Here is a 16,610-nt window from a genome sequence, read left to right as displayed (position 1 = left end):
AAAGCTGAAACAGCTTTCCGAAAATTTTACCAAACATCATTTTTTATGGCGTCGATTAAATTAGGGGACCGGATGCCCCACGCTCGGCTGGCTTGTTGGCGGTTATGCTTTCCTTCCACTTGTACCAAGGTGGCGCTGGGGTGACGTACCCACACGTGAGGCGGTGAACCCAGTGGGGTGAGCCCACGGGTCGGGGAAGGCACGCGAAACCTGCGACCTGTATCGAACATTCCCTAGTGGAAGGGGGGCCCAGTAATGGGGCTGCTACGTGGGTGGGCTGGTCCCTCCCCCTCCCCTCCTATTTTTTTTAGCAAAAAAAAAAACATTATTTTTTATCTAAAAGTACTTTTAGAGGGCCAGAAAGTGCTTTTTGGCCATCCAAAAGCTCCCCCAAACAAGGCCTTATTTATTTTTAATGATAAATGTTTAGAACTCAAAAGTTTATCATAGTAAAGATGTCAAGAACTCCATATATTCCTCAACAAGTTTTTAGTTGTTTTTGATTTTGATAACCTCTATCAATCCATCCTGATGCGACATCTAATAACATTAAATAGAGGGCCGGCCCAAATGAGACCCACAAAATATACATAGTTCATACGGACATCAGAGATGGACGGCCAGGATACGACCGTAACACGACTCCTTATCCCTGTCTTCTCGTCAAATGTTCGGAAAAATCCTTCCCTTTTCTTCGTCTTCCTCTTGAAGTAAAATGCCCCCTCGTCCCCTTCTGTCGATTTGACCGAGAAAAAAAAAAGAAAAGAAAAGAGAAACCCTCGCTCCCGGTGATCCGATCCATTCCTTCTATCGGCGATGGCATCTCCGGCGGTGGTGAACGTGATGTTGGCGGTGCACGAGAAGAAGACGGCGGCGGTGGACCTCTACCGCCCCCTGCGACAGTACATCGCCACCACCTTCTCTGAGCGCGAGGCTCAGGCCAACGAGGACGACCTCGAGGCCGTCCGCCAGATGCGCTCCGACCTCGAGAACCCCTCCTCCGCCGCTCCCTCGCCGGAACTCCGCCGCGACCTCCTCCAGCACTACTTCCGCGCCCTCGCCCTTATCGAGCCCCGCTTCCCCATCTCCCCCGACCGCTCCCACGTCCACTCCCTCCTCTTCACCTGGCACGACGCCTTTAAGCCCAACAAGAAAGTATCCCTTCCCTCCATCCACCTCGAGAAGGCCGCCGTCCTCTTCAACCTCGCCGCCGTCTACAGCCAGATCGCCCTCTCCGCCGATCGGTCCTCACCCGCCGGGCTCAAGCAGGCCTGCAATTCATTCCAGGCTGCTGCGGGGACCTTCGCCTTTCTCCGCGATCAGGCTGCCGCCAAGGCGGTCGCCGCTGGGGCGACGCTTGATTTGTCGCCCGAGTGTGCGTCGATGCTCGAGCGCATCATGCTCGCCCAGGCGCAGGAGTGCTTCTATGAGAAGGTTATTGCTGATGCGAAGCCTCCTGGGCTCTGCTCCAAGATCGCTCGGCAGGTATGCGCCGGATCTCTCTCTCTCTCTCGATCTTGAATTCTTGATTGATTTATTAATTGGAGATTAAGAATTGAAGATATTGTTCTATGATTTTTTTTAAGAAATTGGATTTGTGCCCCAGAATTGTTCTGTTTATACGAAGGTCATATAGATTTTATGCTTTCATCTATATGCTTCATACTTCACTCTGTTTTGGTGGATATTAAGTTATTTGAAGTCTTTTTGGTGATTTAATCAGAATGAATGATTTTTTTTCGATTATTCGTCAACTATTATAAGCAGTTCTTGAATTCTTGCGCCTTGTTCAAGTCTATCATGCTTTTCCTTAAAACTCTGGCTTAATATCTTTTTTTTTCCCCCTAGTTTCAACAATTTTGTAACTTAGCTGAGATTCAGTGGAATCACAACTTTTATGGTGCTTTCTGAAGTTTGACAATCTCTGAGATTATGTCGTGAAACCTTTTGGTGTGTGGTGACTGCTGTAGGTGGGTCTCTACTATGAGGAAGCGTATGCAGCCATCAATGCTTCTCCACTCAACCAACACTTTGACCGGACATGGGTCTCCCATGTGCAATTGAAGGCATCCCAGTTCTATGCAGAAGCTTGCTATAGATATTCCTTAGAGCTTCATGAAAAGGATGAGATTGCTGAGGAGATTGCTCGGCTAAAGATTGGATTAGGTGCCCTCACGGATGCAAAGAAGTCTGCTAAGGGAGTTGCTCAACCTCTCATAGATGCTGTCTCCAGATTGGAGAGCAACATGAACCGCAACCTGGAGAGGGCCACCAAAGAGAATGATCGTGTGTATCTCATGCGGGTCCCAGCTGCTGGTTCCTTGTCGGCTCTACCAGGAGCCTCTCTTGTCAAGCCTACACCAATGGGTGAAGTTTTAGACGCTAAAAAGGAGAGGTTGTTCTCAGGTCTCGTCCCAGACAGCAGCACCAAGGCCCTTTCCAAGTACACGGAGATGGTTGATGATATTATCCGAACCCAAGCAGAGAAGCTGCAGCAAGGAAGTGAGATAACAAGGGTTAAACTTAAGGATATGGATCTGCCTGATTCTATTCTAGCTCTGGAAGGTAATTTCAGCTTGCCTATGGATCTTAAGGAGGATATTGAGGCTGTACAGATCAGTGGTGGCCCTTCTGGCCTGGAAGCGGAGTTACAGCAAATCAGGGATTTGAGAAGGGTCAATCAAGAGCTTTTGGTGCAGACTGAAGAGCTACTCCAAAAGGAAACGAATGAGGATACTCAATTTAGGACCCAATTTGGGACTCGGTGGACGAGACCTCAGTCCAGCACCTTGACAAAAAACCTGCAGGATAGATTAAATAGGTTTGCTGCAAATCTTAAGCAAGCTGCTGACAGCGATATAAGGATTGAGCGAGCTGTAAAAGACAATGCTGCACTTATGGCGATCCTCGATCGCAGGCCGGTATGTTAGTTGCTTTATATGCATGTATTTTTTTCATTTTTATAGAAATGTTGCTAGCTTGTGAAAAATTTACATGAAAGACATTGACAGCTTTCTGTTCGCAAGACATGTCATATGTTGAACAACAAGCTTATGTTCACAAATATGCTTAGACACAGGTAGGTAAGGGTGTAAGAGTGAAAATGATTTAGAGAATTACTATTCACTCAAAGCATGTTAGCCACTCAAGATGATTTGTCCAGCTGGTCCCTTGAAGTCACTATTATCTAGCAAGCAGGAGATACTATAAATTGCATGTTGTGTCCATATTTGATATGTCTCAGATGCTGATACCTGTTACATATGATAGGATACTTCTTAGATGCTTATTTTAGATACCCTAAAAATGGCTTTGGATACCTCTGCAGACTTCTCTGAGGAGTTTATACTTTATAATTTTACCTGGGACCTCCTTGGATGCTTAGCACCTCCTGCTATATTTCAGGTTGAGCAAAATATTGTATGAGATCAACGTCTGTAGCTTTTGTTCTTATTTTTCTTCAAAATGGGTTCAACTTTCAACATTGATATTGTTGATATCTGGTACATGTTTCACTAACGAAGCACTAAATAAACTGAATACAAACTTATTGTACAGTATAGGAAGACAAGCCCAACCGATATCTTTGTAAGATTTATAAGGATTCTGAAGAAATAAAGACAAGGCCAGAGAAGTCATATACTATAGATTCATATGTATGTATGGATAGATACTCATATTACTTTCCATTTCTATCTAGTGATATTTAACGAATGCATTGACTATTCTGGCAGCTTAAAATGATTTAGTTTTAGTGTATCACTAACAATCGATGCTATATTAAGACCTAAAAAGGAACCTGGTACTAAGATGTTATCAACAAGCAAAGCCAGATAATGTTTTTTTTGGGGTAAAAAGCAGCAATTCATATAGCTCTAACGCGAGTACATCCTGCCAAGTCAGAAGAAAGTAAAAAGTACAAAGGGGGCGGAAGCCAGATAATGTTTGCAAAAATTGAAAGCCAAAGGTAAGAACAAGAAAGACTTTCTGCCCTTCACCAAGGTAAAATTATGTAGCAGACCATGCATCTCTTCAAGCTCTTCACCCAAAAAAGAAGAGAAAGTAGGGTTGCTTATTATTATGTTATATGAGCCCTTAAAACATTTTGCCAACACTTTAATATACATATATAGAATACTGCAATGTAATTGTTCTCTTAAATAAAATGAAAATCCAAAATTGATCCTACTTGCTAAATATACCTAATCAAATGGAGAAATGATCCATAAATAGAAACAAAATTTCAGTTAGTCCGAGTGTGAAACTGACTGAAAGCCTGAAACTGACTATCTACACCAAAACTAGTTACTTTGGGCCAAAATTGACTGAAACCATTGAAACCTGAAATCAGCTAGTTTCAACTTGGTCTTAGCTGAAAGCAGTCCATTTTGATCGAAACTTGAATTCTCGATCCTAATTATGCCTTATAATTTATTCTACCCATTTAGTTTAAGCATTTCTCCAACTAATTAAATCTTGATTAACATCCGACCTTTTTGGTCCGTTAACTTATGTTACTTTGCTTGATACCAATTTGAATCATGCTCTTATTTCTCATATTTTAAGTTCATTTGTTTTCCAAATCCTCTGTTTTTTTTTTTTAATCTTTCTTCTAATTCACTTTTTTATTGTTTGAATTTTGAATACTTTCGATTCAAAATTTTGATCTTATATTAAATGTTCAAATCCATCAATTGCTTCCTTGGCATGTAACCTGTAGTCCTGGGCATTTTGTAGCACTAAGAAGCTACTCTTCTTTGAAACATTTTGTTTTATTTTAGAAGCTTTATGTGATTACTTATTGCTAGGGGTATAATTATTTTTTATGCTTCTTTCTGCATTTTGTTTTGTATATGCCAGTTCTGGTTTGTGTTTTGTTTTGTCTTTATTCTTGTTTGTTTCTTTGCATCTGTTTTTTTAATTTATTATATATTGCAGATAGAATCAGCCCTTCCAAGTCTTGCAAGGCCAATTATGTCTTTGGATGGCAATGAAGATGCAATAGTGGGAGCCCTCAAACAAAGCTTGGTAATTTTCTCTTAAATGTTCCACTTTCCTTCCATTTGACGAAATATTGCAGGAATTAATTTCTTTGATAAATTGTGAGGACTTGGTTGATCTTGTCTTGAATTATCTTCCATTATACTCCCTTACCCCCCCCCCCCACCCACCCACACACATAAAAAAAATAAAATAAAATCCCACAGGGCGCTGCCAGTCCCCCCAAATTCCCTTTCCCCTCTAATGCATGCAGACCTTTCCTGGTCTGACACTATCTTGAACTTGAAACATTGAGCATGTTGTCATCTGTTCAACAAAATATTATAGTTTGAAATTTGTAAAAGTAAGGCTGTAAGACTTACACCATATTCACAATTGCTCATCCATATACCAGGTAGATATAGGCTAATCTTTCCTTCATCTCATCATTTTTATTTACATGCATTTATGTTCATTCTCTCTTTTTTTATATATGTAAATTTCTGGCGATGAATTATTTTGGTTTTCATACTGTGTTATTATCATGGTATGCCATACCGGCCCGAATCGGACGGTATGGAGTGTACCATACTATACCGGTTCGGTACCGGTACCGGTACGGGTACGGGTGACATATCGACATTTGGTATGCCAAAAAATTTCGTACCGTACCAACTGGGTCCAGTACCGAGACAGCGAACCTTGGTTATTATTAATGATCAAAAGATACTTACAATTTATGGCTAACCCTAGTCTATTGGAGATGGTTGAATAGATCCCACGAATTTCTATGTTGTGGGAATGAGCTTATTATATGTTTTTGAATTACCTGAATGAGGATGTTTTTTTATTTCCACACATTGGTGGTCTTGAGTATATAATTTGTTAATAGTTTAGATTTGGTGTGCTCTTATTTTGATTTTTAAAAAGTTTGGAAGTCATGGCCAATTAAACATTGGTCAAAAGTGAAAGTTAGAAGACATGGATTTTAGGCAAGATCTGTTTTTGCATTTGCCTTAGACTACCAAAAGAGAAGACTTAACAGAGGGGGAAATCCAAAAGGAAAAGTCAAGCTTAGAGTTTGGGAATGAAGAGAAAAGAGTTAAGTTAAAAAAGAACATAAAAAAGAACTAAAGATTTTTTTCCCCTTTTATGTGTGTATGTGTTTTTGTATTGGGGATTGGTCATGGTGAACCTACAAGATTGCTGCAGTTTGGGCATTGCAGAGTGAATCTGAATATTTTTTAAAAAATTTATTGATAAAATCTAATGTCTGTGCAATTTATATAGCATTTTATGTATATGAAGCTTGACCATTTATATCTGGTGTTTGATTTATGCCATGAGTGTGCTATTTTGGATTCTTGTGACTTCCAGAACTTATTACAATTATGATAAAATTTAAATTTCTAAATATTATTGTATTTGGCTATTGTCAATCTCCTTGATTTAGTGGCTGGATTGAGTCATCTTCTTCATCAAAAACATTCCCATGTTCCTCATATTTTGGGTAAAACTAATGTTGAAAATTCTTGGGATGTGTTCTTTATTGCTCAAGAGAATAAATTTTGTTTACAAATTAGCTGTTTGAATACAAAACTACAGATAAAAGAAGGACTATTGTACTATATATGGTCTTTGTTTCATAGATGAGGAATGCTAAGATCTCTTATATGCTTGTAATTCAATTGCATTCTTTGTTTTGGCCATTAGATTTCAGGGAAGAAAAATTGGTAAAGGATGAGTGACCTCATCCTTTTATTGTTTCTGAGTTTTGTGATGTGGAGTTTGTGACCATCATGTATTGTGATCTTTAATCATCTTCTATAATTAGCCTAATCAAGATACAAGTGTGTGAAGTATTATAATTCTTGGTAATATGCTCTTAAAACATTCAAGTTGTGGCTTCAACTGTTTAAAAGGATTCATTTGGGCCTGCCTCACCTGAAACCTGGATACACGTAATGAGTACATCGTCATCAATTAGTGAGATTATATGTTAGTTTATATGATAAATCACTTGAAACCATGCAATGCACATGTGAAAACAGCAATCAACATTTATATCTAAATGCATCTTCATAGATTAGTTAGCAACCAATCCATTCAAACCGTGTCTACAGATCAGCCAGGTCCTGTCTAGTTGAAGTCTTTATACAAACTAATGTATCTTTTACAACATGGCATGCGATGCATATCATGCCATTCCCTAGCGGAATCGGGTTGTATCTTTCACGAAAGAAGGATTCTTCTTCCTTCACGTGAAACCACAGTTGGATAAACCACGGCAGGATCACCCACTGCACAGATCTCATAGCACTCCGAACTTTGTCATTCATCCATCAGCACAGATCTCAAAGCAAGCAGCTGATGATCTAACAGTGGATTCATGCGAAAGAAGGTGAATCCTTCTTTCGCATGAAAGATACACCCCTGTCCCTTCCCTAGCTCTTGCTGACACAATATGTTACTTTGATCCTTGGATCTATAGTAGAGTTTTCCTGAGTCTTCACTTGAAGTGGTAGATAATTGTCAATGATCGTGACATCTTCTAAAGGTAGGAATCATTCTTTTGGTATATAACCTATCCAAAAGTAAATCTTTAGTGTCATCTGTTATGAGTGTATTTCAAACCACAAATTGCAAAAGAATGTTATTTCTTGTCTTTTGTTTCTTTCATGATTGTTTGGTTCTGCTCATTATTCTCTTTTCTAGTTTCTAGGGTCAACCACCTAGTTTTCCCTCTATGTCCAAAGCAAGGATAATGCTGTATTGGAATCACCAGAGAATGATGTGTATGATATGAACAAGAAAAAATTGTCAACCCAAGATAGAGTTTTCAAATCACGTTTTGACTCTAAAACATTCAAATAAAGCTGTGATGAGCATAATAATTAGACTATAGGCAAAGGTTATTACTTTTTGGTTATGACACCAGTTTGCAAATGGTTCTAGTTGGTGTTACATAGACACATATGAGAATCAGATTCAGACATGTCAAAATGTCTGACTTGGCTAGAGGCAAAGCAGGACACATGGGAGTAATAGAAAAATAATTATAACAAATATGCTTTGTCTGTTGTATAAAAGAAAATATCAAAAATTATTCTTTGGTAATTATGCTTGAATCTAATTTAAACTTACTAATTATCTTAAGGATTATACAAAATGATACTTTGCGAATTTTGTTTCAATTTCTATGTTCTTGACCATTCTCTAAGAAGGAACAAAACTCACTTTTTAAACATTATTATACTGCATCAAACTCATTGTTGGGGCAATCCAACTCTACCAATTTCTAGAAGCTGCAAACAAAAATATCTGACAAATAGTGTTTGACATGTATCCAATATGGATTCTAAGAGTTGGACATGAGTGTCCGGGTAACACAGGCTCTGTTGTCCAAATGAGGGTGTTTTAATTGAAATGAAACATGCACAGTTGATTAGCGCAATGTCTAGCTGTTGTATGGGATTGGGACTTGTGGCAGAATGTGTAAGAAATGCTAGGCCTTCCATACTTAAGTTTTAGGCAACAAGGATGAGTATTCTTCCTTCTGTATTCCATGTTTTGTTTCTCCTAAGACTAACATGTTTGGATTACTTGGAAGTTGGAACCCTTGTGGTTCAACAAAATTTCGTCAATGCTTCACCTTTTCCATGTCATGATGTATTCGCAGTTGAACCTTGCCAACACAATCAAATATGTCTTTTTTTTTATAAAGAAAACAATACAAACAAACTATGGAACTTTGAAAATTCTTTGTTCTAAAATTAATTGTTAACTTGAATAACAAGTCTTTTACTTCTTTTTGCAAGATAAATTTTTCAGTTGTCTCCCTCATTCTCTGTGTAGTAGAGTCTCTAAGAGTACATTAAGAGACATAGTTATTCATCTGTATAATCTCGTAAACTGATTCTTGGTGATTGTATCATCAGATTAGTACTTCATAAAACGATTACTAGCTGTTGTCTTCTTTTTTTTTTATTGTATCCCTTAATTTACCATGTTATACTCTTTTTTCCATTATTGCATGTATGAATTAGTGTAATATCTTTGAGCTCTAGTAACATGTGAATATTATATATGGGTTGTACGAAAGTGTGCAGTGCGTTGAGTTTTTGCTGTTTCTTTTATGCGCAATGGAGGCACCTTTAGATCTGGTGTCTTTCACCTAATTTAATAATGACTTAACAAGTACATAAGAATATAGAATTCTAATGTTATTCTTTGTTTGCATTTGCTTGTATGTTTTAGAGGTGGCAATGGCTTCAATGAATGTATGTATTTTTCACTTTTACTGCAATTATAACTTGTACTATTTTTTATTGATGCTAAACATATTAATTGTGCTGCCAGGTGTATTTCTTTGTTTGTGTTTTATTTTTGTGTGTTGTGACTATCTCAATAAGCTAGTAGCATGTGTTTTTAAAGCTGTCTAAAGGCAGCCAACTACTAGGGGAGTGAATTGGTGCTGAATCTCATCTGGGCAGGGCTGAAGAACTTACAAATGAGGCCTTGAACATAAATAAGGCTACAGTGTTTAATCTGTTCGTTTAACTTCATTAACATTCTCACAATATACTTGTATGCATTCTTGCTGCCTAACCTTTTATTATTGTTCTATGTTCTGTTGAGATATCAGATGTCGGGCTAAAACAAGGAAAATGAGTACTATTTTTTCCTCTTTTTGTCATAAAGTTTTTCTTGATTTTTCTTTAGTTTTATCTGTAGTCATGCATGAGCTAACTGTTACCCTAACAACCTGCTTGTCTACTCAGAGGCAATTAGAGATTTTGGGTGCACAGAGGGCAGGCCTTGAAGACATGTTAAAGGAGATGAAGAGAAAGGTGAGTTTCATTATAGATCATAATGTTATCATCCTGTCTGTCATATTGGTTCCTTAAGATTGCCTAATTTGGAAAACCAGCATACTTCGATGTGTCTTTTACATGCTTGGTGAATATATAAGTAAACATAAGAATAATAGAAGACAAAACATTGATACTTCTATGCATGGCTTTAAGCGGTAATCATCATGGCCCAATATGTACCATGCCATTTCTTTCTGGCGTGTGGCACTGGCATGGTGCTGGCTGCATGCCAGTATTTGGCATGCTTCCATGCCAAGCATTCCAAGTGTGCCAAGCACTGGCCCTAAACATTACAACTTGATGCTTACCATGCTATTGCTAGGGTATCACATCACTGGTATGTGATACTAAATTCCTTGCTTTTGTGTAAGTAAGCAGTGAAGCAAGGTTTTCTATACCAATACGTTCCACCCTATACCAGGCATATTGTACCGTATCGGTATCGAACTGAGACTTGGTATGGGGGTGTACTAAGTCTCAGTATGCCAAACCGACCCTCATATCAGGCACACCAACACTGTATCTGCATGGTACCATTACAAGGTCCGATACCGAGATGGCGGATCTTGTAGTGAAGGCTTGTGGTTGACATAGAGAATTGCCAATTAACACACTACCGCATATGTACATTATAACTATTAGAACAGTGCTATGAAGTGGTTGTAAAGCATGTCAAACTATATGTGAAATATATAGTATTATTTTAAATTAAACTATCCATAAATCAGACCATAATAATATTATTTAAATACAAAATAACATGATTTAAATATAGATTATGAATGATGTTGTTATTTTCAATTATTGCCTGTTATATCCCAATGAATTGGCTATTACCATTGTCATAACCTGAAACTAAACATAGTTGTCCATTTCATGGATACTGTTCCTAACAAATTGAGATGCATGCAAGCAGCCTACACACTAATACTGCACAGGACAAGTATTATAATGACCATTGTAGTTGACATCCTTTTTGTTGTTGTGAAATAAAATGATATGCATACAATAACCAAGAGTGAGAAATTAATTTGAAGAATAATATCATGATATAATAAATTATGACTTGTCACATAATGACACTATTAGGTTGTTATTACCTGCTATGTAATGTTAAAGCCATGATTTTCATTTCAAACAAGATGTCGATATTAATTAGTATGGGCCACTGAAGTGATAATATCTTGACATATCAACTACTATGCTATGACTATCTAAAGCATAGGAGGAAGAAAGCACTTGGAATAGCGGAGAAGATAGTAGGGGAATGGGAGATATCAAGTGGAACCCACCACTATTCAAAGAAACGAACTCAAATACACTATTTCTTCGCTCTTCATTCATCGTCTACCATATCAGTTTATATAGACATCATATAACTCTTTGTATCCCTTAATTAATACATGAGTACTTTCGATGAGGCACAAACAACAATTGCCTTTATAAACTGTAAAGAGGCACATGCACGAATTGTAATTAATAATGACTAGAAACCCTAAAAGACATATTCCATATTTATGATACAGAATAAAAGCTTAACAACTGCCCATTATTAATGGCTAATAATTACTGTATGACAAGACTTTCACTTGTGATACTAAATTTGAACTAATCAAATGGGCTCTCCAGAATGGGCTGATATGAAATGACTGGTCTGCCTCTCCTGCATCAGTTTCATTTCAACATTCTATGTCTCTAGACCATTTTATTGACTATGTTTCTGTGCTTTTTCCTGAATAATTAAATGTTAAAACCAATTAGAAAACCATGGTTAATCTTATTGTCCTTATGTCAGCTTTCAATTTTGATATCTCAGCCATTAATTATATTGTCAACTTAAATATCTGAATATCTAAATGATTTTAAAAGTCATTTAACCCTCACTTGAAAACTACTGCTTAGTTTATCCCCATGTTAGTCACCCACCAACATTGTGCTAAACAAGATTAGAATTTGAAACCTTTGTTTATAATCTATAACCTGTATATAAAGTTACTAGCAAATCTTGCTTTGGCCATTGTTGTTATTCAAAAGAGACCTGGTCAAATACTAGACTTTTGCAAATAAGAGATATGATGTAACAGTAACCCTGAAGAGCCTCCTGATCCATTATTATCATTCTGACAGAAAAAGCAATAATTATTTGCTCAATTCAACCTTTAAAAGAATTTGTTTGAAAAGCAAAAGAGATACCATTATAACATCAGTTAAAATGGGAAATGACAATTTAATAACATCATAATTTGAGTACGCTATTATTTTTTATTATGTACAAAGTATCTAGGGTCTTTGCTTTCTTACATATCCAAAGAAAATTGCAATATCTATCAGATTTGACAAGTCCACTATGTCTTAAACTTCATGCATATTTCACCATTCTGCATTTATTGCAGGATGATATACTACCAAAACTGATGACAAGCACCGGGTCACATGAGGATCTTTTCAAGAAGGAGCTAGCAAAGTATGACCAAATCTGTGAAGAAATTGCTCAAAATATTGAGGCACAGGAGCAATTATTGCTTCAAATTCAGGTAGGCTATTTTCTTGTTTCTTCTTTAGAATCGTGAAATTATTATCTCATGATACGTCGTGTGAGTCAATTTTTTTAGATTTTTGCCAGGAATTGCACCTGTTCTCAGATAGGGAGTCATTTAAGTTTGCAGTCACTACTTGCCTTATGTTTTAACTCTTGGGAGCAGTCACAATATTATTAATGCTGGTCAATGATAAATCCTATCACTGCAAGTAAAATGTTGCTTCTACACTGACCAATTAATCTTTTTAAAAGAAAGGGTGGAAGTATGTTCTCATTGCATTTCTGTTGAGACTATTCCTTGTCATTTTAATCAAGCTCAACCAAGTTTGGGTCTTAGGTATTGGCCTGGAACTCGAAAGGTAATAATAAGCCAGGAAGAGAAAAAAACGGAGGGACTAACAATTTATGTTTTCTACTTGTTTGCTTGAAGAATTAGCTCATTCTTTTCCATCAATCGATCAATGTCATGAATGAACAGCAGATGTTGAATATTTCCTTTTATGCAATTACTAATCTGAATTGATTAATTATTATCACAGGCAGTGCCTAGGCACCTAGGTGACCGCTCAGGCAATAAACAAGCCTCATGATGCATAGGCAACATCACCTAGACCATCATGCCTAAATTTGTGCATGCAAACTAAAGTATGCATGCACACATACGCATACAGAGAAAGAGATATAAACTTCTACTATTATGACAGATACTAGTCTGAGCCTTTGTTTGTGGTTCCTAAGCCTCTAGACTTGCCCAGCATAAGCAGATAACTATCTATCAACAGCACACTTGCTGCTACCTGAGTCCTCTTTCTCAAATCCTTACCCCGCTTCACAAGTCATGACAACATTCTAAGTTTTAATGCAGGCAATTGCAAAGATACTTGTCAGAACCGGCATTGATGGTGAGGGTCACCATGAACTAATGTGAATTTCAAGTATGATTAATGCAATGACTATTATCTATCCTAACAAAACTCACAAAACCTCACCCGCCTGAGATTTGTTTCCATGAGGGGCCTTCACCAATTTATATAGATAAATTGTGGCCCTTTGATTTTTTTCTAATGCCAAACATTAGAAAATTTTCTTTCAACTAACATTCTCAACAACCAAACATAGCTTCAATGCCTGTAAATCTCCTACCAGCTGTTTGCATTAAATACATCCAGATGTTCAACTCATGCACAATAAAAATGAAAAATATATTAGTCGGCTTTAATTGGATTTGTCACTGAATAGGAGTGGCTTGTAGAAAGTCTCCCCTTTGGTTAGAACTTATAGGTTTGCTGGGCAAGCCCAAGCTTGGTAGCTAGGTCTGCTGGGATTAACTTTAGGCCCAGAACTTAACCTACTTCATTCCTCTATATGTTCCTGACTAGTCAATCTCTATTTCTTTTCGCTGTTGCAAGAATCCACTGAACACTATAATGGTATAATGTTGTTCTAATCCTAACATTCCAATTGCTGCCTTTATGCAGAAAATGATGATTGTGCTTCCTCTTTCATGAATCATTTACATTTATGATGATTTTAGCTGTGCATCCTAAAAAGAAGCTATGTTTATTTTTTCTGCAGGCACAAAATGATGAATTTGCTTCTGTATTCAATCTAGAAGACTACAAAGGTGTTCTATCTTTTATCTGTTTTTCTGGTCACTTTGGGTATAGAATTGCTCATATTCTCTGACAATAAAGGATTTCTTTAAAGAAAAATCGAAGCCTGACTGGCTACATATTATATTATGCATGTTTTTTTCACTAAACTTTCTTCTCATAGACTTTTATATCTTTCATTTATTTAATGGTTGTCCTGAATTAGTGCAAAGTTTGTGCTCTTTCGGTATTGAAACTGTAGATATCTTATCATTATGACGAAGGTGCATATCCATAGATTTCTGGTTTTTCTTATTAGTCCTAAAAATTATTCATTAAGAAAACATAAATTTCTATTTTACTGTGTCTAGCTATTATTGGCATGTTATTTTAAGTTAATTTACTGTGAGTTAAGTCTTGGGTTACATATACATGTAAATTGATGGTATATTGTTATATCAGGAATCTGTGGCTGAAATAGCTGGTTAATGTCCAACCGATCATTTATGATTCCAATGAATTGGCTACATGAAAGAATGTCATGGTTTTTAAATTTACTTTTGGAATTACCAATCACAGGTAGATTTTAACTGAATTCTGTTATTCATGTGAGGTATTGCTTTTGTAGGAGAATTTTTGTGGACATGACTTGTTTCTTTCTGATATCCTTAGTTTATTTTCGAGTATAAAGCTGGTGGAATGTGATTATATTTGTATTAACAATACTACAATTATAACACTTTTGTGGAAGGCTTCCCATATTCCAGTTTTTGTTTCTGATATTTTCGATAGTTGACATAAATTATTTGACTTTGTTCCAGTTCTTTTGTGGAAGTCTTTTGACTTTTGTGGAAGCCTGGTGTGTGGTCCATGCTAAGTGGTTATAGCTGTTCATCATAAGCCTTATGCTATGGATTCTTCTAAGATAAATTATTCCATAAGCTCAAGTTGACTATTCTTTTATATGCCTGATAGCTCATATATCTATATGCTCCACTCACTGATATTAATTCAGAAAATTTTATTTCCAGTTGCTCGGGAGAAGTCTTACAAACAGATCTCTGCCGCCATAGCAAAATATCGAGAAATCAAAGAAAACATCAACGAGGGATTGAAGTTTTATGTTACTCTTCAGGTTTGTGAATTTTACACTATTTCTCTTATTGAATCTCTGCTCAATCTGCCATAATTACATAATGGTTCATGAGCTCCATGTGCTTGGTAACTTTACATCACAATAACTGGAAGCATGTTGGTGATGATGATTTATTAAGTCTCTGTACTATGTAATGCTCCAGTGTAAATTTACATGTGCTTTGTTACGAAAGTACGAACTAATCTTCAAACATGTTCTGCGCAACAGGATGCAATAACAAGCATAAAGCAGCAGTGCAGTGATTTCGTGATGACCAGAAATATCCAATGCCGGGAAATGATTGAAGATGTGCAGAGGCAGATTGCTGGTCTCAACTTCAGAGCTGATGGGAAAACAGGCTACAACTACCCTATGCCCGGGCAGCCGAGCTCACAAAGAAACGCTCCTCAACAGCCAGAACCACAGAGTGCTCCTCCTCCATCTCATCCTCAGCCATCATACCATCACCCATCTGGCGAGCAGCCGAGGCCTGGATATTCTCAGCCATACCCTGCTTATGCTACTCCCCAGCCGCCACCATACTATGCCCCCAGCAGTCATTACCAGCGTCCTCAACAGCCGCCCAGCCAGGAGTATGGGCAACCAGCATATCCCGGATGGCGCGGACCATACTACAACACGCATCAACAGCAACCAGGTTCGCATCCTCCGCCCCCATACACTGTCCCAGGTCCTTATCCCCCTCAACAAGGCAGTTACTATCGGCCTCAGTAAAGTACATACAGTGTCCCGACTTTATTAGCTGCATCATCCACTTTGTTCCATCGTGAATGTCTATGAGAGATCATATTCGTTATCGTCTGCTCTCTGTATTCTTATGCATAGTTTGTGTGATTAATTTGTTGTTCTAGAATAATTTCATCCAGTGATTGAGCAGGAAGATACTGTGCTTGATATGCTCTGCATGTTGTTGGAAAGTCATGCTGAAACTCTTAGAACCATATTTTGTATTAGAAGGGTTTTGATGGAGAAAGCGAGTGTGAGTGAGCTTGTGCCACCATATAATGGTAATAATACAATGCATAGCTTATACGTTGCTACCTAGATGTACACAGGATTTTCAGAAGTGCCAACAAGACAATCGGAGAAAATGTGCATCGAATTGCTGGAGCAATATCATGGTTGGATTGGGGACAATTATCAAATATATCATGGCAGCGCTTGACTGGAACTTGCTTCAAAATATAAAACAGTAAACATCAAATATAACATAAGCATTATGTGGCCAGATCGGAGCGGCGGTCCAGAGAGGGCCATAATTATAAGTTATGCAATCCAGTGACATGATAGTATCAAGTCTTGTCCCTTGAAGGGAACAAAGTTAAAAAAAAAAAAAAAAGGGTACGAATGATGGTAGTTGCTGCAAACAGGATGAAGTAACGTGAGATGAAGGCATCCATAGTCAGCGATACGAACATCAAAATCAACCTCTATGCCACCGCAAGCACATTCCTTGACCTTTATTTTGG

General features: G+C 37.6%; 1 protein-coding gene across 1 annotated transcript; it reads left to right on the top strand.

Annotated features, from left to right (window-relative positions):
• The first annotated feature begins 681 nt into the window (after positions 1-681).
• Positions 682-16,114, top strand: LOC103719274 (vacuolar-sorting protein BRO1-like). Its single transcript, XM_008808433.4, has 8 exons — positions 682-1,485; positions 1,971-2,921; positions 4,939-5,028; positions 9,762-9,830; positions 12,248-12,388; positions 13,969-14,017; positions 15,017-15,120; positions 15,349-16,114. Exons 1-8 carry the CDS (start codon positions 817-819, stop codon positions 15,853-15,855), a joined length of 2,580 nt encoding a protein of 859 aa, XP_008806655.1. The 5' UTR covers positions 682-816; the 3' UTR covers positions 15,856-16,114.
• Positions 16,115-16,610: the final 496 nt, after the last annotated feature.

Source organism: Phoenix dactylifera, unplaced genomic scaffold, assembly GCF_009389715.1.
Source record: "Phoenix dactylifera cultivar Barhee BC4 unplaced genomic scaffold, palm_55x_up_171113_PBpolish2nd_filt_p 000144F, whole genome shotgun sequence".
Taxonomy (NCBI): Eukaryota; Viridiplantae; Streptophyta; class Magnoliopsida; order Arecales; family Arecaceae; genus Phoenix; species Phoenix dactylifera.
Note: the sequence above shows the minus strand (reverse complement) of the source record. Positions and strands in the feature narration are given on the sequence as shown.